The 27015-nt window shown below is 39.6% G+C and overlaps 1 protein-coding gene across 1 annotated transcript in view; it reads left to right on the plus strand.

Moving 5' to 3' along the window:
* Positions 1-1086: 1086 nt before the first annotated feature.
* Positions 1087-27015, plus strand: part of LOC126285272 (uncharacterized) — a 53174-nt gene continuing 27245 nt past the window's right edge. The window contains exons 1-2 of the mRNA XM_049984562.1: positions 1087-1091; positions 15604-15763. Of these exons, the coding sequence (XP_049840519.1) occupies positions 1087-1091; positions 15604-15763 (165 nt within the window). The remainder of the gene's footprint in view (positions 1092-15603; positions 15764-27015) is intronic.

A 27015-nucleotide genomic window follows, 5' to 3' on the forward strand; every position in this document is an offset into this window, starting at 1 on the left:
TTTTAACAGATATGATATTACTGTAGCAGATGAATTAATAAGACAAAATAAAACAAATGCAGTAAGTAAATTGTGAAACCCCCCCACAGACAAATCATACTATGGTTCTCATACCTACAACAGATACAGAAGTGTCAAATGTAATAAAACAACTTAAAATTAAACATTCATCTGGCTTGGATGGTGTCACATCACATCTCATAACAGAATGCAGAGAATGTATATTAAAACCATTGACACACATGCTGAATGCTGCGATAGAAGAAGGTATAGTTCCAGATTCACTGAAAGTAAGTAAAGTGAAGCCAGCATTTAGGAAAAGGAACAGGGATGAATTAGGAAACTACAGGCCAATATCATTGATCTCAACTTTGCTAAAATCTATGAAATGATAATAAAGAATAGAGTTGTAAGTTTTATAACAAAGTACTGTATTCATCACAACATGGTTTCAGAGAAGGGAAGTCAACAAAACAGCATCAACAGATATAATTGAGCACATTCTTAATTTACTTGACAAGCAACAAAAGACTTGTGGAATTTTTATGGACCATCTAAGGCATTTGATTGTGTGAACCACTCAAAATTAACAATGAAATTATATCAGTATGGAATTAGAGGAAAATGCTATGAAATACTTAAATCATACATTAAAAATAGGAAACAATGCACGGAAATCAGACATACCAGTGGTGGAAATATAAAAAAATACAGATCAGAATTGCAAACAGTTAAATACTGTGTGCCGCAAGGGTCGGTGCTTGGGCTAATACTATTTATACTCTACCTAAATGACTTCCCTAGCTACATAAATCAGACACTTATAATGTATGCTGATGACATAACAATCATTTGCACAGCTGACACAAAGGAGGAGCTTGAGAAGGAAGCACTCCTGAATATTGAAAATGCAAATAAATATTTAACACAAAACAACCTGTTTATGAATCAGTCTAAAAAAATGAATGCAGTATTTCAGACCAAGCATAGTGAAAATTATAATATAAATGTTAATATAAGTAGAAAGACTATTAAAGAAGTAACCACCACAAACTTTCTAAGAACTATAATAGACAAACATTTGGCATGAGGTGAGCACATAGATGCACTGTGTAAAAAGATAAACAAACAGACCTTCATCATGCATAAAACAACTAAGACTGTGGTTGATAAAGTCCTCAGATCAATGTATTATGGACTTGTCTTCCCACATTTGTCTTATTCAGCTCATATATGGGGAAGTGAACAAGCTGGCTACTTAAAAAGAATATTCACAATTCAGAAAAGGGCAGTGAGATGCAGTGCAAAAATACCACGAGGACAGACCTGTAGGCAAGCTTTTGTACACTATAATATTATGAAAGTATATTCACTGTACATATACCAAAGCATAATGGCGGTAAAGTCAAGCGATAAACACCTCCTAAATAAAGATGTACACAAGCACGGTACAAGGGGAAATGAAAATTACTACATGATAAACAGAAATCTAAAACTGTCTATGACTGCCCCTGAAGAAGCAGGCAAAAGGTTTTTTAATAAACGCCACAAAATCATTAAAAAATAAACAAACCTAAAACGTTTTAAAAATCATTTGAAACTATATCTCACAGAGAAATGTATATACAGTTTGAGTGAATACTAAGATGGGTTTTAAATATGTTATGTCATTACTGAAATGTATCGTTAAAAATTATCATTTCTGTATGTTGTCTGAATTTGTGTGTGTATATAATGTGAAACATGTAATACCTTTGTATGCTTATAGACCATGTCTGTTTAATTATTTGTTTCATTTATGTATAATGAAATCAAGTGTGATGTTAATAGCTTATTGTATGACACACCCAATACTCTCAGCTGGAGTCCACTGGGAAAGAATAAATAAATAATATATATTAAGAACAATAAGCGACCCAAGACTGGACCCTGTGGGACACCATTCCTTCCCAGTTAGAGGACTCTGCTGGTTTTTGCACACTATCTGTACTGTTAATTTCAGTCTTCTGCATTCTTCTAGTGAAGTATGAATTAAACCACTTGTGTACTGTCCCACTCATACCACAATACTTACGTTTATCTAGAAGAATTTCATAATTCACATGGTCAAAAGCCTTTGAGAGATCACAAAATATCCCAATCGCGATATTCGATGCATTTAATGTTTGATCAGTGAAAGCATATATGGCATTTTCTGTTGAAAATCCTTTCAGAAAACCAAATTGACATTTTGTTAGTACTTCATTTTTACATATATGTGATGCTATTCTTGAATTCACAACTTTTTTCAAGAAATTTAGATAAAACTGTTAGAAGTGAGATTGGGGAGTAGTTGTTAGCATCGTATCTGTCCCCTTTTTTATTCAATGGTTCAACAACAGCGTATTTCAGTCTATCTGGAAAAATGCCCTATTTCAGTGAGCTACTACATATGTGGCTGAGAATCATACTTATTTGTTGGAAACAAGCTTTTAGTATTCTGTTGGAAATACCACAAATTCCATGTGAGCTTTTACTTTTGAGTGAATTTTTTATTTTCCTAATTTCAGTAGTAGGGATGGTTGGAATTTCAGTTCTATCAAATTGCATAGGTACTGCCTCTTCCATATACTGCCTTGCATTTTCTAATGAATAGCTGGATCCTATTTTCTCTCCAACACTTAAAAATGATTATTAACAAATTTTTCTACTTCTGACTTCTTGTTAACAAACTCTTCATTATTTTTGATAGAAATGCAGTCTTCCTGTACTCTTGGTTGCCTTGTTTCCATTTTAACAATATCCAAATTGTTTTAATTTTATTTTCAGATGTGCTAATCTCAGACATAATGCACATACTTATGGACTTTTAATAACTTTTTTTAATACAGTGCAGTAGTTTTTATAATGTTTCACTGTTTCGCGATCATTACTCCTTCTAGCTATAAGATACATTTCCCTTTTCTGTTTACAAGATATTTTTATCCTTTAGTAAGCTGTGGCTTTTTACATGGTTTCTTACAATTATATTTCAGTTTTCTTAGGGAAACTGTTCTCAAATATACTCAGAAAGGTATCATGAATAGGTTAAATTTTAAATTAGCATAATGTTCCCTGAACATCTCAGCCCAGTCTAACTGTTGCAAGCTTTCCGTAAAATTTTGAATTGTTAAATCATTAATTGAATGCACTATTTTGGAGGACTGTTTTACATTACTGTATGGAGCTGTATCATATACTGTAACTAGCTGTGCATCATGATCAGACAGGCCATTATTAACAGCAAGAGTTTTTATTTGATTAAATTTATCTTGGTCTATAAAAACATTATCTATCACTGTGCTGCTGTGCTGTACCACCTGAGTAGGAAAACCAATAACTGACTCTTCAGAAAATCTACCTTGAAATCCCCACAAACAATAATTTGATTTCCTCTGTGTGACAGATAGCACAACAAAGAATCCAAGTTTTTCAAAAATAGTTTAAAATTTCCCAATGGGGACTTTTACACAGCTACAATTATAAAAGTGCCATTATTTAGTTTAAGCTCACATGCACATGTTTCTATATGTTGCTATATTCAAAATTTCTTTTGTTTCAAAATTTTTCACACTGTGACAGATTTTAACACATATGGCAACTCCTCCTCTCTCCATAGTGCCTCTATTTACATGTGCTGAAAGCTTATATCCACCTACATTTACCATTTCCACACCTGTGACAGTATGATGTTCAGACAGGCATAGTATATCTATGCCACGCTCAGTTTCTAAATCTTCTAAACAAAAACAAAACAAGAAGCTCATCTACTTTGTTTCTTAATCCCCTGACATTCTGATGCAATACATTAACATTATTTTTCACTGTACTGTTATAAGAACCTTGTGATAGTTTCATATCTCTAGTACCTGCCTGTCTAAACATCTCATTAAGCTTAATTTCAATCAATGTAGGATAATTGGACACTGATCTTAGCCTAAAAATGTACTCCCATGTGTTTCAGTCTCCCCCCCCCCCCCCCCTCCTCCTCCTCCAAAGATTTTGCTATCATCCCAGATAGTTTACCCTTCCCTTTCCTATTGAGATACAGGCCATGTCTTGTGAAGTCCCACCTACCACTACCATCAACAGGAACCAAACCTTTCCCACTGGCACTGGATTCTGAAAGTTTGTAGTAGTATTGGACTTTCAATTAATGATATTTTTTCTTGTGTTTTTAGATTTCTTGATAAACGTCTCAGGGTACTCTTTCTATAAATCAATATCCTTGGCATGTTTTAGCTTTCTTCAAATTGATACTGAATTGGTATAACAGTGTCTGTAACAGGATAGGATGTGTTTTAGGTTCCCAAAAATCACAATTGTTTTTTTCAAGCGAGGTGTAGGGAAGGGGTGGGGTTGATGTAGGTACGTTGTCCTGCCCCTCATTGACTGGACCATCGGCCTTCTTGGATATATTTTTCAGCTAATGGATGCACGTATATTCAATTCCTTGGTTCTCAAGGGCTGCATCCACAGAGTCAAGCACTGTCTAAAAACTCAGTGCAAAGCGGTAATTTTTTACTTATCCGACAATAGACAATAAGTATTGTACGTATGTCTTCCAAATGTGCATATTTTCCTTTCCAAATTTATTACAAGGAAATGGAACATGAAAAAATCATAGCGTTTTTCTGTAAGCAAGTATTTCATACTTCTTAAACAGCAAATGCTTTTTAAAAGAAGCCCTGTTCTATGTGTTATGCCCTTAGGTGCATCCAAATTATATATCTCATTGTGTTGACCTAAAGACAAGAGTGTTCACTTCTTTTGCTTATTATCAATCCCCACTGGCTTATGATGTAATCTTCCGGGGCAGTGCACCTAAATTATATGAAGTGTTTATTCAGCAGAAGCGAGCAGTAAGAATTTTGCGTAAAGTAGATCATGGTACATCATACAGAAGCCTTTTAAGAATCTTTGAATTAATTCTGTACTCTGGAGGGAAGATATTAATCCTGCTCCCATCCAATATAAAGTAAGAAGTTGAGAATCCCTACTAATTCAAAAGAAAATTAATAACACACCTCATTAGTCATTCTTTCTACAAATTATCTGAATAATTACATTCATTACATTCAGAGATTGAAAAGTTCTGTTAGCCACATGGCAAATAGCAGTGTTAATTGCAAACCTGGATGGCAAGTCAGTATTTACAGTTGCAAGTTCATTTTTTCCTTGAAAAATATCATTGTAGCAAAGTAAATAGCTGCTAAGCAAATAAACAGTAGCTATGGTGCAATTGATACAGCAGCGGATTTTTCCAAAGTATCTGGTGGTTTTTTTTTTTTTTTTTTTTGTTTTTTTTTTTCCCCTCTCGATTAAATTTAGATGGTATAAGTGTGTACAGCATTAAGAGGTAGTGTGGTAATTCATTGTTAACACTCGTACATTGTACAGAGTAAAGTTCTATGATTTTCTTGTCTTTTGTTAATGTGTATCTTGACTCAGTTCACATCCCAGAAGGTTCACACTACATAACATGATAACTGAATGAATACATGCACGAGTACTGAATCAAAGGGCGTTTCTGAATGCAAGCAAAACTGCATGTACCAGATCACCTTGATCCATGGCCTTGCAGGTTGTCATGTGAGAAAAGTTCAAGTTGAATTTCACGATACTGATGCAGAGAAAATAAATATTCTCAAAGAACTACTACATTTATCCCATGTTTGAAAATAAATTATAGATTATGTAAAAAAGTTAATTAAGGGAAACATGTCACCATGCAAATGCATGAAAAATTACACTATGGGTGACCAAAAGTGGGCAACCACAAGACCAATTGAAGCTGTGTGAACTAGACCATCCTAGGTGTGGGATGTGGAAGAGATCTGGTTTGCACTTTTCCGCAGTCACAGCTTGTACTGTGACTGCAAAACCCCTTATTTGGAGATTATGTCTTGATCTTCTGTCTACAGAATGTAGGTGATTGAGAGAACACTTATGCAGTTCACTGCTCTTGATGGCCAGGAGGAAGCTTTTCAAATTCCTAAGGCCACTGTGGATCATTTACAACTTGGCTTTCCATATTTCTATTCTTGCTTTGTATGCTGGTTTGCTTGAAGCTTTTCTTGGATCTCAGTCACTGGATGATTAGCACATAACCATACAATGGACAGTTAAGCTGGGAGATCAGTAACAAGTGGTGTAGACCTCATATATCTAGCAATAAAGTTGCGTTTAATTTTTAGCTCTGGACAGAGTGTGTAGAGGAACTATGGCTCAAGTTTAACAGAATAGTTGACCATGCTCCGGATATATATGTTCCTGAAGAATATTTCATGATTGGGGGGGGGGGGGGGTCCATGGTATACACTCACTATAAAGAAACTTCTGAAAAAAGAGAGTACTGCATAATAGCTGTACAATAAAAGATCAGACTATAGATAGAGAGATGTTGAATGAAACACGTTTGGCTGGCAAAAGGGCAATATATGGAGCCTTCCATGGCCACTATAGCAGAATATTATTGAAAGATCTCTCACTAAATCTGAATAAATTCTTGTCACATGTAAGGGTTGTTATGGCATCAAAGTTAGTGTCCAGACATTCATGGATCAGACAGGAACTGAGATTGTAGACAGCAAAACAAAAACAGAAATCCTTAACTCTGTTTTGAAATGTTATTTTACCAAGGAAAACCAGCAGTACTGCATCAATTTAATTCTCATACCACTGCAAATATAACTGAAATAGATATTAGTATCGATGACATTGGGAGGCAGCTGAAATTGTTAAAACTCTAGGGCCCAAAGGAATCTCTATCAGATTCCGTGTTGAATTCATGATGGAGTTAGCAATCTATTAAACATATCTCTTGAAGAAAACACTGGGTCCCATTCTTGGGAGAAAGCAGAGGCCACACCCGTCTACAAGAAGGTCAGTAGAAGTGATCCACAAAACTAATATCCATATCCTTGACATCCAATTGTTATAGAATACTGAACAAATTCTGAGCTCAAACATAATTAGGTATCTTAAATAGGATGACCTCCTCCATGCTGACCAGCACAGATTCTGAAAACATCAATCATGTGAAACTCAATTTGTGCTTTCCACATGAGATGCCATGGATCAAGGCAGTCATGTATATTCAGTGTTAATTGACTTCTGAGGGCATTTGATTCAGTAGCACACATATACTTATTATCAAAAGTACAATTTTATGTGGTATCAAGCAAGATTTCCGATTGGACTGAGGATTTCATGAAGGGGAAGACACGGCATGTGAACTTGATTGGAGAGTCAATCACAGATGTAGAAGCAACTTCAGGTGCTCCTCAGAGAAGTGTGTTATGACCCTTGCTGTTCATATTGTATTTAATGACCTTATGTACAATATTAATAGTAAACTCAGGCTTTTCACAGATGACGCATTTATTTATAATGAAATTCTGCCTGAAAGAAGCTGCACAAATATTCATCGAGATCTTAAAAGATTTCAATGTGTGGCAAATATTAGCAATGTGCTTTAAATTTTCAGAAATGTAAGAGAGAGAGAGAGAGAGAGAGAGAGAGAGAGAGAGAGAGAGAGAGAGGAGGAGGAGGAGGTAGTAACCTAAAAGTACTATATCAGTATCCTGCTACTACCATATCACCTGGAATTGGTCCATTCATGCAGGCATGTAGATGTAACAATGTAAAAATCTGTAGAGAAATGAAATGTAAAATTGTGCACTGCAAGAAATGAAAAAAACCCTAGTATTCTTTAACTACAATATCAATGAGCCACTGCTGGAATTATTCATCTCATACAAATACCTGGATGTAACAATTTGTGGAGATCACATAGGCTCAGTTGTACATAAACCAGATGGCAGACTGTGGTGGAATACTAGGAAAATGCACTCAGTCTACAAAGTAGATTGCATATGTAACACTTTGTCATCCATCCTATAACATTTGTCAAGTGTGTAGGACTAACAATGGATACTGTAAAGAAGAGCAGCATGGACGGCCAAAGGTTAATGTGACCTATGAGAGAGTGGCACAGAGATGCTGAAGGTACTGAACATGCGGATGACTGAAGACAGATGTAAACCATCTCTTGAAAGTTGACTTGGATAGTTTTTAGAACTAACTATTAGTGAGGAGGAGGAGATTAGTGTTTAACGTCCCGTCGACAACGAGGTCATTAGAGACGGAGCGCAAGCTCGGGTGAGAGAAGGATGGGGAAGGAAATTGGCCGTGCCCTTTCAAAGGAACCATCCCAGCATTTGCCTGAAGCGATGTAGGGAAATCATGGAAAACCTAAATCAGGATGGCCGGAGACGGGATTGAACCGTCGTCCTCCCGAATGCGAGTCCAGTGTGCTAACCACTGCGCCACCTCGCTCGGTAACTATTAGTGATGAATCTAGGAATGTTCTACAGCCCCCTTCATATCACTCTCATAGGGGTCACAAAGACAAAATTAAACCATTTACATTACAACACACACACACACACACACACACACACACACACACACACACACACACACACACACACACACAAATTCAAGCAATCATTTTTCCTGCACAGCACATGAATGGAATGAGGAAAAAGCCTTCATAACTGGTACAAAGGGAAGTACCCTCTGTTATACACTGCACAGTAGTCAGCAGACTGTAGATACAGATTTAGTGCCTTATTGACCTCTTTGGCATGGGTGTATCTGCACCTGTGAGGACATGCATGGTCTGTCACAGAAAAGTAGACTGGTAATACTGTTGTTCTTAATGTTTCTGCCTGAGTGCCCCATGTACTTTCAGTTCTATTCCTGGGATGTTGTTTTTTCTGGCTTCCATTTTAGCCTCAAGCTATGGCAGTGCTTCTTGTAAAATCAAGGTGCAATCAAGAGTGGCACATAAGTATCTTGAATGTTGTTGTTGTCATCAGTCCTGAGACTGGTTTGATGCAGCTCTCCATGCTACTCTATCCTGTGCAAGCTGCTTCATCTCCCAGTACCTACTGCAACCTACATCCTTCTGAATCTGCTTAGTGTACTCATCTCTCGGTCTCCCTCTACGATTTTTACCCTCCACGCTGCCCTCCAATGCTAAATTTGTGATCCCTTGATGCCTCAAAACATGTCCTACCAACCGATCCCTTCTTCTAGTCAAGTTGTGCCACAAACTTCTCTTCTCCCCAATCCTATTCAATACCTCCTCATTAGTTACGTGATCTATCCACCTTATCTTCAGTATTCTTCTGTAGCACCACATTTCGAAAGCTTCTATTCTCTTCTTGTCCAAACTAGTTATCGTCCATGTTTCACTTCCATACATGGCTACACTCCAAACAAATACTTTCAGAAACGACTTCCTGATACATAAATCTATATTCGATGTTAACAAATTTCTCTTCTTCAGAAACGCCTTCCTTGCCATTGCCAGTCTACATTTTATATCCTCTCTACTTCGACCATCATCAGTTATTTTACTTCCTAAATAGCAAAACTCCTTTACTACTTTAAGTGTCTCATTTCCTAATCTAATTCCCTCAGCATCACCCGATTTAATTTGACTACATTCCATTATCCTCGTTTTGCTTTTGTTAATGTTCATCTTATATCCTCCTTTCAAGACACTGTCCATTCCGTTCAACTGCTCTTCCAAGTCCTTTGCCGTCTCTGACAGAATTACAATGTCATCGGCGAACCTCAAAGTTTTTACTTCGTCTCCATGAATTTTAATACCTGCTCCAAATTTTTCTTTTGTTTCCTTTACTGCTTGCTCAATATACAGATTGAATAACATCGGGGAGAGGCTACAACCCTGTCTCACTCCTTTCCCAACCACTGCTTCCCTTTCATGCCCCTCGACTCTTATTACTGCCATCTGGTTTCTGTACAAATTATAAATAGCCTTTCGCTCCCTGTATTTTACACCTGCCACCTTTAGAATTTGAAAAAGAGTATTCCAGTCAACATTGTCAAAAGCTTTCTCTAAGTCTACAAATGCTAGAAACGTAGGTTTGCCTTTTCTTAATCTTTCTTCTAAGATAAGTCGTAAGGTCAGTATTGCCTCACGTGTTCCAACATTTCGACGGAATCCAAACTGATCCTCCCCGAGGTCTGCATCTACCAGTTTTTCCATTCGTCTATAAAGAATTCGCGTTAGTATTTTGCAGCCGTGGCTTATTAAACTGATAGTTCGGTAATTTTCACATCTGTCAGCACCTGCTTTCTTTGGGATTGGAATTATTATATTCTTCTTGAAGTCTGAGGGTATTTCGCCTGTCTCATACATCTTGCTCACCAGCTGGTAGAGTTTTGTCATGACTGGCTCTCCCAAGGCCGTCAGTAGTTCTAATGGAATGTTGTCTACTCCGGGGGCCTTGTTTCGACTCAGGTCTTTCAGTGCTCTGTCAAACTCTTCACGCAGTATCGTATCTCCCATTTCGTCTTCATCTACATCCTCTTCTATTTCTATAATATTGTCCTCAAGTACATCGCCCTTGTATAAACCTTCTATATACTCCTTCCACCTTTCTGCCTTCCCTTCTTTGCTTAGAATTGGGCTGCCATCTGAGCTCTTGATATTCATACACGTGGTTCTCTTCTCTCCAAAGGTCTCTTTAATTTTCCTGTAGGCAGTATCTATCTTACCCCTAGTGAGATAAGCTTCTACATCCTTACATTTGTCCTCTAGCCATCCCTGTTTAGCCACTTTGCACTTCCTGTCGATCGCATTTTTGAGACGTTTGTATTTCTTTTTGCCTGCTTCATTTACTGCATTTTTATATTTTCTCCTTTCATCAATTAAATTCAATATTTCTTCTGTTACCCAAGGATTTCTAGCAGCCCTCGTCTTTGTACCTACTTTATCCTCTGCTGCCTTCACTACTACATCCCTCAGAGCTACCCATTCTTCTTCTACTGTACTTCTTTCCCCTATTCCAGTCAATTGTTCCCTTATGCTCTCTCTGAAACTCTGTACAACCTCTGGTTCTTTCAGTTTATCCAGGTCCCATCTCCTTAATTTCCCACATTTTTGCAGTTTCTTCAGTTTTAATCTACAGGTCATAACCAATAGATTGTGGTCAGAGTCCACATCTGCCCCTGGAAATGTCTTACAACTTAAAACCTGGTTCCTAAATCTCTGTCTTACCATTATATAATCTATCTGATACCTTTTAGTATCTCCAGGGTTCTTCCACGTATACAACCTTCTTTCATGATTCTTAAACCAAGTGTTAGCTATGATTAAGTTGTGCTCCGTGCAAAATTCTACTAGGCGGCTTCCTCTTTCATTTCTTAGCCCCAATCCATATTCACCTACTATGTTTCCTTCTCTCCCTTTTCCTACACTCGAATTCCAGTCACCCATTACTATTAAATTTTCGTCTCCCTTCACTATCTGAATAATTTCTTTTATTTCATCGTACATTTCTTCAATTTCTTCATCATCTGCAGAGCTAGTTGGCATATAAACTTGTACTACTGTAGTAGGTGTGGGCTTCGTATCTATCTTGGCCACAATAATGCGTTCACTATGCTGTTTGTAGTAGCTTACCCGCATTCCTATTTTCCTATTCATTATTAAACCTACTCCTGCATTACCCCTATTTGATTTTGTGTTTATAACCCTGTAGTCACCTGACCAGAAGTCTTGTTCCTCCTGTCACCGAACTTCACTAATTCCCACTATATCTAACTTTAACCTATTCATTTCCCTTTTTAAATTTTCTAACCTACCTGCTCGATTAAGGGATCTGACATTCCACGCTCCGATCCGTAGAACGCCAGTTTTCTTTCTCCTGATAACGACATCCTCCTGAGTAGTCCCCGCCCGGAGATCCGAATGGGGGACTATTTTACCTCCGGAATATTTTACCCAAGAGGATGCCATCATCATTTAATCATACAGTAAAGCTGCATGTCCTCGGGAAAAATTACGGCTGTAGTTTCCCCTTGCTTTCAGCCGTTCGCAGTACCAGCACAGCAAGGCCGTTTTGGTTAATGTTGCAAGGCCAGATCAGTCAATCATCCAGACTGTTGCCCCTGCAACTACTGAAAAGGCTGCTGCCCCTCTTCAGGAACCACACGTTTGTCTGGCCTCTCAACAGATACCCCTCCGTTGTGGTTGCACCTACGGTACGGCCATCTGTATCGCTGAGGCACGCAAGCCTCCCCACCAACGGCAAGGTCCATGGTTCATGGGGGGGTATCTTGAATATGGCATAATATTCAACTATTCTGTACCATGATACATTGAGTTACCAACATGACTGTCTGTGTTTAAGATGGAAAACGTGCATCTAAGTACGAGGGTTGGAACTTAAATAGTGATGACTATTTATTCACAACTGATAAAAAAAGAGTTACATGTTTGAACCTGTTACTGTCCTTCAAAGTAGTCGCCTGCATTGTGTAGAACCTGTTGCCAGAGATGTGGAAGGCGTAGTATGCCAGTAGCAGAGAATGTCAATTTTGCTTGACCACGATCCATTCTAACAACATTGATGGTGCGAATGGAGCAATCTACTGGTTGTCAAATCTCTGGAACAGTTCTGAAGCAAATGCCAGTTCCTTCATCTTCGGAATCAAATCAAAGTCACAAGGACTTAAGTCCGGGGAATATGGTGGATGGTAAAGTACTTCTCAGTCCCATCGACCAAACAGAGCAACCACAGCTTGCACTGTATGCATTCGTGCATTGTCGTGCAAAATGATGGGTGGGTTGCGCAGAAAGTGTCACCACTTCTTTTGCAAAGCTGGTCGCAGGTGATGTTCCAAAAACGAACAGTAATACTGTGCATTGACGGTCTGCCATGGAGCAATATAATGCATTAGGATAACACCATCACAGCCATACATGAGGATTACCATAACTTAAGACCACTCCATTCGCACCATCAACAGAACAGGTTCTGATAACGGTATACTACGCCTTCCACATCACTGGCAATGGGTTCTACGCAACACTGGTGCCTACTCTGAAGAACAGTAACAGGTGCAAACATGTAACTCGTCTGTATCGGTTGTGAATAAATAGTTGCCACTATTTAAGTTCCAACCCTCGTATTAACTGGATTTGGGGGAAGTTGACAGTTTTTGTAATAAAGATCATATAATTTTCAAAGCATTTGTTAGATGAAAGTCAATTTCTACAAATGACTTAGCCTGAGTTTCCAAATCCAGGTCATATGCTCTTGAAGTATGTGTTAGAAAGAGCAGGGGCCAACACACATCCTTGTGGTAACCCATCTTTCAGACATTTATCATAAACAGCTGGCAGATAGATGAAAGCTACACCTGTAATGTTAAATGTTTCGAATCCATCCTGTGTGTATTAGGTTAGATTAAGAATTTGAGGTATACAATTCTTTCCTGGACTGAAATCAGCTTGTTAAAGATTTAATGCTGGCTCCATCATGTGCTGTAAGTGATTCAAAAACATTATTTCAAAGATTTTATAGAGGTTACACAATAGTGATATTGGTCTACAGTTTTTAGCACCTGTTAATAGTTTACTTGGCTTTAGAATGGACATTACACATGACTTCCTCCAGATTTAAGGATGTCACATGCTTTGAGACAGTTGTTCTACAGTTAAAGCAGTCATTCTCACTTTCTTCCCAAAATGTTTTATCTGCTCAGTTTCCATGTCATCTATACCTGCTTCATAACCATTCTTGAGACTGTCAGTGGTAATGTTCAGCTCAGTTATACTAAATGAATGCATTAGTTTCATGTCCTGAAGTATGATTTATTTTACAGCATGAAACTATTACATTATTTCCAGGTTTTCCACTCATGGGAATCTGATGGACCAACTGGTTGACAGTAATATGCTCTATAATAGTTGTTGGACTGCTACTGACTCTCTTAAGATGTCACCAGGTTTTCTGGCTTTTCTTGCTCAGATCCATTTCCTCCATTAACATTATCCAAGCATCTTCCTGTTAGAAGTTCTTCTCCAGCTTTCAGTGTTTCATCCCTGAAAAGGTTTTCATTACTGTGGTTGAATTAGTCCCTCAGTACTTCTCAGACCCTTGGTGTGTCCCAATCAATTTTGCTTGACCACGATCCATTCTAACAACATTGCTGGTAGGTGACTTGTAGACTTTTTCTTAAGGAGTGCACTACAGAGAGAGAGCAGGAGAAGTTGCCAAATGAGGCACGAGGTGGCCAGGGAGACTGTGGTACTGGCAGTGGCTCTGTGGCAGTGCAGAGTATGCACGACATAGGGCCACTAAGCATGCATTGTGTGCCAGATGAGATGTCTTGTTTTGGTGAGATGGAGGGTGGGGATGTCCTTGTGGGGTGCAGGGCATTCTGTAGAAGCTTTGCTTCACAGTTAATATGGTGAGCTGGAATACTGAACTTTGAGGAACTGTGCCAGGGTTGCAGCTCATTATGAATGTTGTACAGTGCCTTCACTGCAGCCATTGAATTTTGAATTTGTGTCCTGGAAATTCCAAGGTTCTAGTTGACAGTGTTTATCTCACCTTATGGCTTGTTCAAGTGGTCATGGGTACATTTCTTTGCTAAGTTTTGGAATTTGGAAAGAAGCTGTTTTGGCAGCATGGACATATTTAGCTGCCAAATTTAAATTTGTAAAAATAGTTATAAGACTGCTCTGGTTCCCTGTATTATTGTCCATTGGTCACATAGCAGCCAATAATAAGTGCACGTATGGAAGTGTGTGTCATTTCAGTTAACTAATTTCACTTCTATGTTTGTTGTAGAAGCCTGCTTATACTCTGTGCATGTTAGCACAGGATTGTTTGTAATTGCAAGCAGCCTGGTGTGGGACTGACCACTCCTGTACAGGTGACGGAATGTTGCATTTCCTGGCTGCAGTTCTCTAATGGTGGTACCCAAATTTCTCGGTGTTAAAATTTCTAGAAAGATTATTCTTTTCTGTTTTGTATTTCTTTAATGTTATTGGAACTACTTGTCAATGATTATGTCAGTATGTAATTCATAGACTGCTATTTATGTATTTTCTAAACTCTAATGTAAGGTATTACTTAAAAGATGATAGATGCTTTCAAGATGGTCTGTGGATGTTTGTTGACAATAAAACTTTTGGGTCAATGGCTTGAATTTCTGGCAGTAATTTCATATTATGGACAGAGGCCCTTTGAAAGTTGTTTAATGTTAAGATGTCTTATGTGGTTAGATGTACATGCAGTTAAACAAAATTGTCCTTTTCTCACTAAGACAAGAGGAAAATGTAGCCATAGGCTAGTAGTTGTGTTTGAGTATTTTATTGCCTTTTACATCACTCTCAATATTACTGGGATTTAGTCCACTGTGTTTCCTTTAAATGAATGTTGTTATTGAGCTGAAGTTTTACTAATGCTTATCTTAAGTATAAAGAAATGAAAGCTTTATTGTAATAAAGGTCTTGTTAATCAATCTACTATATCAAGAGCAGGCTCAGCAGCATTCACGAAAGGAACACTGTTTGCTGACTAATCTGCTCAAGTGGCCTAAAGGTTTTAACAGAGTGCCTGTTTCATAATGGTAGCATAGAGTTTGGTTTCTCTGGCAACACTGCATTCCTTGGAACTGATTGGTTAAGGTGATTTAGTTATTAAAGCTAAAAATTTTTGGTCATTGTCTAATTACTCTTTGTGTCTGCAGCTACCTTGGCATGGTATCTAGAACAATATTGGAACTGAAATATTTGAGGAAGGATCTATTACAGTATGTGTTATGCATCAGAGATGAAATGGACCAAGGCCAGCATTTGCAGGACGTGTTAGACAAGCCAGTTCACATCACAGTGAATGTGGTTGAGGAGGTGAGTACCACATGTGTCACATGTCTTTCCTTACTCAGTTTTGTTAAAGAGGGTGTTGATCTTTTAGAAGGTTCCTCTTCTTCCCAAGCACAGTTGCTGTGTCTATATGCTCTGGTAGATCATGTTGTCAATTGTGTAAATGATATTCAGGTTGTTTATACAGAAACTAAATATTTGCTGGATATTCAAGCACTAGAGCAGGCAATTATTTTCATACAAAGGCTTCTTTCTCTTCTCAAATGATAGGAAGGTGAAGAGAAGGACAGCTTAGATGTTGAACGAGATGTAGGTGCAAATAGGGCAGCATGTCTGTGGTGGCAATTTTGTAAGCTTCTGAATCTACAGCTTCCAATACTTCAGAAAGTGCACATTTGATCTTTTAAAGATGTTTATCACATTAAAGAAGTTTTGTGGTTAATTAGACATAAGTTATGAAAATTCCCAATGATATGTCAAATTCTCTTCCCTTTGTCAGAGAGACAGCTGAGGGGGATGATAACTGACTTGTTGAGTGGGAGTGGTTCTTCAACCATACCCCAAAAGAAATTTTTAAGGGAATGTATGGGTGCGTGCAGGCACAAAGATCTTAATGATGCTTACTTTTATCAAGTTCAAACTGGTAATGAGATGTTGTTGGAATATGTAGATAAGGTAAAAATGACTACAAATGTCTTATGTGTTAATACACCTGAAAGAGAAGCTGTGGTTAGCACCATGAAAGGTGTGCACACACAGGATCGATCATGGATTATGTTTCTGGCCAGACCTTGTTTATTTTCCATGTTGGAACATTTGGCTGTGAGTGTAGAAAATGTGTGGTATTGCGATGAGAAATAGAAAGAGGAAGGGCTGCCTAAGGAGAGCTACAAAGATGCTACATTGAATGATAACTCTAAACAGCATCAAAGAGGGAGTCTGGGGTGTTTCAGATGTGGCAGCAAATTGTATTTGTGCACGACTCCACTGAACCACGGGGACGCTCTAAACACGGCTGATGCGATAAGAAAATTCAGGGGACGGGTGCTGATGTACCACCGCAAGGTTGTCACAAGGTGTGTGCAGTTAACATCTCGGTTGCATTCATGTGCACTTCTGTAGACAATGAACCTGTGTGCGGTCTGCTTGATTCTGGAAGTAGTGAGTTGTTACTGGATTATGATTGGTATGTTAATAATAAAGGTTTATTATGATTACAGTCAGCTAACAAGGATTGTCAGTCTGTTGCTGATGAAAGTTTGGATGTTGTCGGTTTGGTCTGCAGTAAACATGAGATAGGCACGTTAACTTGGCTGTGATGGTTTTCAGTTATTAGGGATCTAACAGTACCTATGTTGCTGGTGTACAACTTTCTTGTGTGCACCTGTTGCATCTTGGACTATGGTCAGAGAGAATTTTATTTTAAGTTTTGACCTGAGGAAAAATTTAAATTTTGTAATTGTTGGGTAAAGATTAACAACAACTACATTAGTAATCCGCTACCCACCTTATAGCGTGTGGCAGAGGGTACCCTGTTCCACTACTAATTATTTTCTTTCCTGTTCCACCTGCAAACAGAATAAGGGGGAAAAACAACTGTCTATATGCCTTTGTATGAGCCCTAATTTCTCATATCTTATCTTCATGGTCCTTACTAGCAATGTATCTTGGAGACAACAGCATCATTCGGCTTCAAGTGGCAGTTCCCTAAATTTTCTTAATAGTGTTCCTTGAAAAGAATGTCATATTCCCTCCAGGGATTCCCATCTGAGTTCCTGAAGCATCTCCATAACACTTGTATGTTGTTTGAACCTAACAGTAACAAATCTACCAACCTGCCCCTGAACTGCTTTGATGTGTTCTCTGAATCCGACCTTGTACAGATCCCAAACACTCGAGCAATACTCAAGAATAGGTTGCAGTCTCCATTACACTTCCCTAGAATTCTACGAATAAACTGAAGTCGACCATTTGCCTTTCCTACCACAATCCTCACATGCTCTTTCCATTTGATATTGCTTTGCAGTGTCATGCCAAGATGGTTAAACAATGTGATCGGTCAAGCAGCATACTACTAATGCTGTATCAGAACAGTACAGGCATGTTTTTCCTTCTCATTCACAATAACTTACACTTTTCTACATTTAGAGCTACCTGCCATTCATCACACCAACTAGAAATTTTGTCTAAGTCATCCTCCCACAGTAATCAGTTTTGACACGTTACTGTACACCACACTATCAACAGCAAACAAACACAGATTGCTGCCCACCCTGTTCACCAAATCATTTATATATAGAGAGAATAATAGCAGTCCTGTCACACTTTCATGGGGCGCTACTGACAATACCCTTGTCCCTGATGAATACTTGCCATCGAGAACAACATATTGGGTCCTATAACTTAAGAAGTCATCAGGCCATTCACATATCTGTGAACCTATCCCATACACTCATATCTTCTTTATTGGCCTGCAGAGGGGCACTGTGTCAAACACTTTCTGTAAATTTAGAAATGTGGAATTTGCCTGTTGCCCTTCATCCATAGTTTGCAGTATATCATGTGAGAAAAGAGGAAGCTGAGTTTTGTACAAGCGATGCTTTCTAAAACCATGCTGATTCATGGACACAAGCTTCTTGGTCTCGAGAAAATTTATGATATTCGAACTGAGAATTTGTTCAAGGATTCTGCAGCAAATCGATGTTAAGGATATTTGTCTATAATTTTTCAGGTACGTTCTTTTGTCCTTCTTATACACAGGAGTCACCTGTGCTTTTTTCTGTTGGTACATTTCACTGGTCAGAGATTCATGTTAAATTCAAGCTAAGTAAGGGACCAATGCTGTAGAGTACTCTTTGAAAAACCAAACTGGGATTCCATCCGGACTTGGTGACTAGTTTGTTTCCAGACTTGATGAAAGTCTTAGACCCACATAGCAATTTTATATAGGACCAAAATGTTCTCGTTTCTATACCAGATCTTTTGCTAAGGTATGAGAGTGATAGTAGTTGTAAGCTTCACACATAGATCTTTTCACAGACACAAAAATCCCTACCAAACTTTGCTTCTTGTTGTTTGCTCATTTTCTTTTCAACCGAGAGTGCAACAGCTTCTGTTTCCTCAGCACTTTCTGAATATCAATATTAAACCATGGTGGTTATTATCTGTCCTTAATCGGTTTATTAGGTACATAATTTTCCACACTATAATTTACAATCTGCTTAAACTTTGCCCATAATTCCTCTATGTTCATCTCAATGGAACTAAGAATGTCAATTCACTGTCTTAATGAGATACTAACAACTGCTTATCAGCTCTTTCTAGCAAAAACACACTCCTATCCTTCTTAACTTTTTTATTAACTTTATTAACCCTAGTTGCTATAATGACATCTTGATTGCTAATCCCCGTTTCTGTGCTGATGTTGTTGATAAAGTTCACACTATTGTAGCTATGAGGTCTAAGATATTTCCACATGCAATGGAAATATCTTAGATGTTATAGCTACAAACTGGCTGGACCTTATTGACAACATCAATATGGAAATGGGGATTAGCAATCATGATGTTGCTATAGCAACTATGGTTAATAAAGCTAATAAATAAGTTAAGAAGGATAGGGGAGTGTTTTTGCTAGAAAGAGCACATATTCAGTTGTTAGCATCTCACTTAGACAGTGTGCCAAGTCCAGGGAGGTGGCTCTGGGTTTGATGTTAGACATCTACCAGACGTTCAATATAAACAATTATTGGAAGCCCTTTATTAGTTCCCAGAAGTTTGGAGCAACACTCAAGAAAATCAGGCTGACTGGTCATACGCTGGTCAGTCAATCACGTTATTGGCTTTCCCCTCCAAAAATGAAAGAATTGCGTAAAATCTCAGGCAGGTTTTGGAAGATGGTGTTATTAGACCGTTGGTCTCTCCCTATGCTTTGATTTTTCTGGTACCAAAACCAAACACTGCTGGTTATAGGCAGGTAGTCAAGTTCTGGTCCTTAACCAAAAGGTCACTTTATAATCTGTTCCCCTGCCTGACTTGCACAACTGTTTTGTACAGTTTGCTGGTGCACATATTTTCTCAGCATTGGGTCTAAACCTGGCATCCTACCAAATCCTGTTTACCAAAGAATCTAAACCACTGACAGCTTTCTGTACAGACTATAACTTATGTGAATTTAATTGTGTGTCCTTCAGATTTTCAACCGGGATGCGATGTTGTTCTGCCTTTTAGATTCTGTTTTGGGAGAATTCACATTCAAGTTTGCATATAAGTACCTAGATGATGTGGTGATTTATAGTAAAAACTTTGAAAAACATGTTGAATATATTAGGCATTTGGTGACACAGCTTAGGAATCAGGGCTTACAATCAAATCAGGCAAGGCAAGGTAACTCTGGCGAAGACTGAAATTTCATTTTTAGGGCACATTGTGTCAGAGAAAGGAGTAAGAATATCAGTCTTGGACCAGTGCAAACCATAAATTACTGGTGACTTGTTATAAGGAAGTAGTTCCCCAGTTCATCAGATTGCGCAGTTTTTAACAAATTTGTGTGTAACTTTGCCAGAATTGCAGCTCCTCTCAACCAGCTGAGGCAGAAGTATGAAAAATTTAACTGGTGTGATAGTTACAGGCCACCTTTGAGACACTGAAGGGGGCAGTAATGCTCCAGTACTGGGAATTTCAGATTTTAATCTGCCCTATTTGTGCAGACCGATGCTTCAAGTGTGGGCATCATGGCGGTCCTGCTGCAAGAACAGAAAGGTGAATGGTGTCGATTGGATTACGCTTCGAGGCCACTTTCAGATCCTGAGTAGCATTATTCTGTTTATGAGCTAGTAGTATTAGCGGTGCTATTTGCTGTTGGGTTTAAGTTTTGTCTGGTACATCGGCAGTTTCAGCTTGAAACGGACAATCAAGTGCTAAATTGGGTGTCAACTGACCATGAAAAACAGGAAGAATTAGTCCAGTGGGGATCTCGGCATTCCAGTTTGATGTGGTTCATATTTGTGGTTCACAAACTCATATTGTTGATGTGCTCAGCCACGTATTTGAACAGGAAGAGGAAGGCACAGATAGAGGGGACCCACAAGCACTGTCATCTGCTGAGATTGTGGAGTCACCTGGACCCAAAGTACTTGCTGCCGTTCTTATGGCTATCCCGGCTTTATTTAGTGGTCTGAAGGAAGAACTAGAGAAGGTTTGTCAACTTTTTGCCATTCACAGGGGATTGAACGAGGGACACACTTTAGAGTGGTACTCATTAGAGAAAGGGGTGCTTTGGTATCAAGAGCGATGTGATCAGAAAGCTACAATTTGTCTGCCTGTAAGTCTAGTGCCAGTCTTTGTTAAGTACTATCATCAGCCTCTGTGTGAGTTGTCATTTGGGTGCCCTGAAAATGCAGGCGAAAATAAGTGAGTATTTTACTTGAAAAGATGTGACAGCAACTCCCAAGATTGGAAACACAGGAAACCTAATACTGGTAATGGAAAGAACTTTTGCAATCCACTAGGGAGTTTCACCCTTTGGACAAGCTGTTTATGAATTATGGGGACCGCTCGCACACACTAAAGATGGAAATTGATTCATCTTTGTCATGGTAGACACTTATACCAGGTTTGCTTAGCTTCGCATGAGTTCTGCATGGAATAAAGCACTTTATGACCTCACCATATTATCTCCAACCTTCCTTTGCAGAGTAGATTACGTGCAATCTTAAGTCAGCCCTGATAATTTCACTCAGGTTCCCAATGGAAGTGGGACCATTCATTGAACTGGTTAAGTCTTGTGTTTAATACTGCTTGCCACGAAACCCACAAAACCCCTCCTGCGAGGTTAATGTTTGGTTATGCAGTAAATACCCCAATAAGTAATCTCTGGGTTTTTAATGACCTATTGCCAGAGCATGTAGATCCCAGAAATTTGAAGGCTAGATGGGAAGCCACCAAGAAGACCATTCTGGCACACCAGTGGGAAGCTTGAGCTTATAGCAAGGGATGGCATGTGGTGTTGATTGTGGTGGGTGACTGGATCAGTGTGAAAAATGCGTCAGGGCAGAGCGGAGGCAAAATATGGGTTAACTGATAAAATTTCGCCAAGGTATGTTGGTCTGCGTGAGGTGGTTAAAGTCCTTGCACCAGTTACTTTCTTGGTTAGAGACTTGCAAAAACAAAGGAAAATATGGCTCCACTTGAGCCAGCTCAAAATTGGATGGGTGAGGTGTTGAAGTGATGGTAACAGAAAGATATTGGGTTGGTAAACCCCACTGGAGTGCTTCACTTTAGGAGGGGGGCTGCGGAACGTCAAAGGTTGATGCATCCCAATCGCTTTTGCTCGACCACAATCAATTCCAAGCATCACTAGTAGGTGACTTGTGGACACATGCTCTGTGATGGACCTGTTCTTGAGCAAAATGCTACATAGAGAGTGGGAGAAGTTGCCGAATGACACACAAGGTAGTGTGGGAGATTTTGGTGCCAGCAGTGCCTCTTTAGCAGTGCGGAGTAAGTGCGACATACAGCCACTAAGCAAGCATTGTGCGCCAGGTGAGACACCTTGTTTTAGTGAGACTGAGTGTAAAGACATCCTTGTGAGGTGTGGGGCATTCTATAGCAGCTTTGGACGACAGTTAATATGATGAGATGGAGCATTAAACTATGGGGGCTGTGCTGGGGTTGCGACTCACTATGAATGTTACACAGTGCATTTGCTGCTGCCATTGAATTTTGAATTTGTGTCCTCCTTGACATTCCAAGGATGTAATTGACAAAGTTAATTTCACATTATGGCGGGTTCAAGTCATCATGGGTACATTTTTTTGCAAAGTTTTAAAATTCAGAAAGAAGCTGATGTGGCAGCATGGACAAATTTAGCTAAGTTTCACTGTTCTGATAATAAGTGCATATATGGAAGTGTATGTCATTTCAATTAACTAATTTCACTTCTCTTTTTGTTGTGGAAACCTGATTATACTCTACACATTGGTTCCTGCACTTGCACAGGATTATTTGTAATTGCAAGTGGCCTGGGGCGGGTTTGACCACACTTGTCCAGATGACAGAATGGTGCAGTTCTGTAATGCTGGTACCTGAATTTCCCAAGGTTAAAATTTCTTGAAAGATTTTTCTTTTCTTCTTTGTAATTCTTTAATGTTATTGGAACTATTTGTCAATGATTATTCCAGTATATAATTCTTAGATTGCTATTTATGTGCTTTCTAAACTCTAATGTTAGGTATTAGTTAAAAGATGACAACTGCATACACTGAAATGCCAAACTGGTATAGGCATGCATATTCAAATACAGAGACATGTAAACAGGCAGAACACAGTGCTGTGGTTAGCAATGTCTATATAAGACAGCAAGTGTCTGGCACAGTTAATAGATCCATTACTGCTAGTACAATGGCAGGTTATCAAGATTTGAGTTTGAAAATGGTGTTATAGTCAGGACACGGGCAATGGGACACAGCCTCTCCAAGGTAGCAATAAAGTGGGGATTTTCCCGTACGGTCATTTCATGAGTGTACCATGAATATCAGGATTCCGGTAAAACATCAATTCTATGACACTGCTGTGGCCAGAAAAAGATCCTGCAAGAATGGGACCAATAACAACTGAAGAGAATTGTTCAACGTGACAGAAGTACAACAACAAAACATTGTCAATATGGATTTTTGGAGCTGAAGGCCCACTCGCATACCCTTGTTGACAGCATGGCACTAAGCTTTATGTCTCACCTGGGTGACTGTTGATGACTGGAAAGATGTTGCCTAGTCGGACGTGTCTCATTTCAAATTCTATCAAGTGGATAGACATGTACGTGTATGGAGACAACCTCATGAATCCATGGATCCTGCATGTCAGCAGAGGACTGTTCAAGCTGGTGGAGGCTCTGTAATCGTGGTGGTGGTGGTGGTGGTCGTGGTGGTGGTGGTGGTGATGATGGAAGGGGGGGGGGGGGGCGCATGTGCAGTAGGAGTGATATGGGACCCCTGATACATCTACATATGACTCTGACAGGTGACATGTACATAAGCATTGTGTTTGATCACATTCATCCATTCACGTCCATTGTGCATTCCGACACACTTTGGCAACACCAGAAGGACAATGCGAAACCCCACACATTCAGAATTGTTACAGGGTGGATCCAGGAACACTCTTCTGAGTTTAAACACTTCCGCTGGCCACCAAAGTCCCCAGATATGAACATTATTGAGCATGCCCAGGATGCCTTGCAATGTGCTGTTCAGAAGAGATCTCCACCACCTTGTACTCTTACGGATTTATGAACAGCCCTGCAGGATTCGTGGTGTCAATTCCCTCCAACACTTATTCAGTCATTCGTCGAATCCATACCACATGCTCCCTGTGTTGCGGCACTTTTGTGTCCTTGCGGGAGACCTACACAATATTAGGCAGTTTCTTTGGCTCTTCAGTGTATCTCTCAAGGTGGTCTGTAGATGTTTGTTGAAAGTAAAAATTTTGGGTCAGTGGCTTGAATTTATGGCAGTAATTTCATATTATGTATAGAGGCCCCATTAAAGTTGTTTAATCTACATCTACATCCATACTCCGCAAGCCACCTGACAGTGTGTGGCGGAGGGTACCTTGAGTACCTCTATCGGTTCTCCCTTCTATTCCAATCTCTAGAGGTCTGTGCAGATGCGGATATCTGCAGATATATCTGCGGATACCCGCGGTATTTGTTACTTGGCGGATGAAATCGCGACCGGCGCTGGTAGCCACGGGTCATCTGTGGGTAATTAGCAAGACATCTGCCCAGTACATATGTTGCAACGTTAGTTGAAAACTTTTAGTCTGTTGACATTCTTGGAATTTTGCAGGGCCCGGGTAGAGCGGATGTCTGTTGTCCTCAGCCCCTGGCTACGAGTGAGAGACCTGCGCCTAATCTGTTTCCACGACCATGTCTTCTGTGTGGTCTGTGAAGTGCTCTCTGGGTGGCAAACCTGCCCACTGTCTACCAGACAGGTGGCCGTTGCAATTTTCCGCTACCTTCAGTTAGCACTTTGTAGTGACCGAGTGACATTGTGCATCGTAGCAAATATCAGTCAGAGTTCTTTCTTCAAATGAACACCATCTACATCTACATCTACATCTACATGACTACTCTGCAATTCACATTTAAGTGCTTGGCAGAGGGTTCATCGAACCACAATCATACTATCTCTCTACTATTCCACTCCCGAACAGCGAGCGGGAAAAACGAACACCTAAACCTTTCTGTTCGAGCTCTGATTTCTCTTATTTTATTTTGATGATCATTCCTACCTATGTAGGTTGGGCTCAACAAAATATTTTCGCATTCGGAAGAGAAAGTTGGTGACTGAAATTTCGTAAAAAGGTCTCGCCGCGACGAAAAACGTCTATGCTGTAATGACTTCCATCCCAACTCGTGTATCATATCTGCCACACTCTCTCCCCTATAACGCGATAATACAAAACGAGCTGCCCTTCTTTGCACCCTCTCGATGTCCTCCGTCAATCCCACCTGGTAAGGATCCCACACCGCGCAGCAATATTCTAACAGAGGACGAACGAGTGTAGTGTAAGCTGTCTCTTTAGTGGACTTGTTGCATCTTCTAAGTGTCCTGCCAATGAAACGCAACCTTTGGCTTGCCTTCCCGACAATATTATCTATGTGGTCCTTCCAACTGAAGTTGTTTGTAATTTTAACACCCAGGTACTTAGTTGAATTGACAGCCTTGAGAATTGTACTATTTATCGAGTAATCGAATTCCAACGGATTTCTTTTGGAACTCATGTGGATCATCTCACACTTTTCGTTATTTAGCGTCAACTGCCACCTGACACACCATACAGCAATCTTTTCTAAATCGCTTTGCAGCTGATACTGGTCTTCGGATGACCTTACTAGACGGTAAATTACAGCATCATCTGCGAACAACCTAAGAGAACTGCTCAGATTGTCACCCAGGTCATTTATATAGATCAGGAACAGTAGAGGTCCCAGGACGCTTCCCTGGGGAACACCTGATATCACTTCAGTTTTACTCGATGATTTGCCGTCTATTACTACGAACTGCGACCTTCCTGACAGGAAATCACGAATCCAGTCGCACAACTGAGACGATACCCCATAGCTCCGCAGCTTGATTAGAAGTCGCTTGTGAGGAACGGTGTCAAAAGCTTTCCGGAAATCTAGAAATACGGAATCGACTTGAGATCCCCTGTCGATAGCGGCCATTACTTCGTGCGAATAAAGAGCTAGCTGCGTTGCACAAGAGCGACGTTTTCTGAAGCCATGCTGATTACGTGTCAATAGATCGTTCCCTTCGAGGTGATTCATAATGTTTGAATACAGTATATGCTCCAAAACCCTACTGCAAACCGACGTCAATGATATAGGTCTGTAGTTAAATGGATTACTCCTACTACCCTTCTTGAACACTGGTGCGACCTGCGCAATTTTCCAATCTGTAGGTACAGATCTATCGGTGAGCGAGCGGTTGTATATGAGTGCTAAGTAGGGAGCTATAGTATCAGCGTAATCTGAAAGGAACCTAATCGGTATACAATCTGGACCTGAAGACTTGCCCGTATCAAGCGATTTGAGTTGCTTCGCAACCCCTAAGGTATCTACTTCTAAGAAACTCATGCTAGCAGATGTTCGTGTTTCAAATTCTGGAATATTCCATTCGTCTTCCCTGGTGAAGGAATTTTGGAAAACTGCGTTCAATAACTCCGCTTTAGCGGCACAGTCGTCGATAACAGTACCATCGGCACTGCGCAGCGAAGGTATTGACTGCGTCTTGCCGCTTGTGTACTTTACATACGACCAGAATTTCTTCGGATGGATACAATTTCGTGTAAGGTGAGAAAAGGTTATTTTACATTAGTGAAGGAAAACAAATTGAAATCGCCAATTTGGAAAAAATTCGGATACGTATTTGATGGCAATGAAAAGATAAAAGATATAGTGGCTGGTTTTGCATGTAGAAAAGTATATTCCTACACTGGACACAAAAGTGGAACTTCAAATTTGCTAAAACAATCGTGTGAGGCTGGACAAAGTAGCAAAATTGCTTATTTAAATACCAAGAGAGATGTGAAAGTTCCTGAATTCCGCCAAATTTGAAGACAACCGCGACAGAAAAACATATCAATCTTGTCAGCAAAGACATTTTACCAATCGAAGTTGCGTGTGGATCTGGGTTTCTCGATACGGCACAGTTTCTTATTGATGTGGGGGCCAAGTACGGTGCAGTGACTGCTAAGGATTTGCTACCTCATCCA

The sequence above is a fragment of the Schistocerca gregaria genome, chromosome 8 (genome assembly GCF_023897955.1).
Source record: "Schistocerca gregaria isolate iqSchGreg1 chromosome 8, iqSchGreg1.2, whole genome shotgun sequence".
Taxonomy (NCBI): Eukaryota; Metazoa; Arthropoda; class Insecta; order Orthoptera; family Acrididae; genus Schistocerca; species Schistocerca gregaria.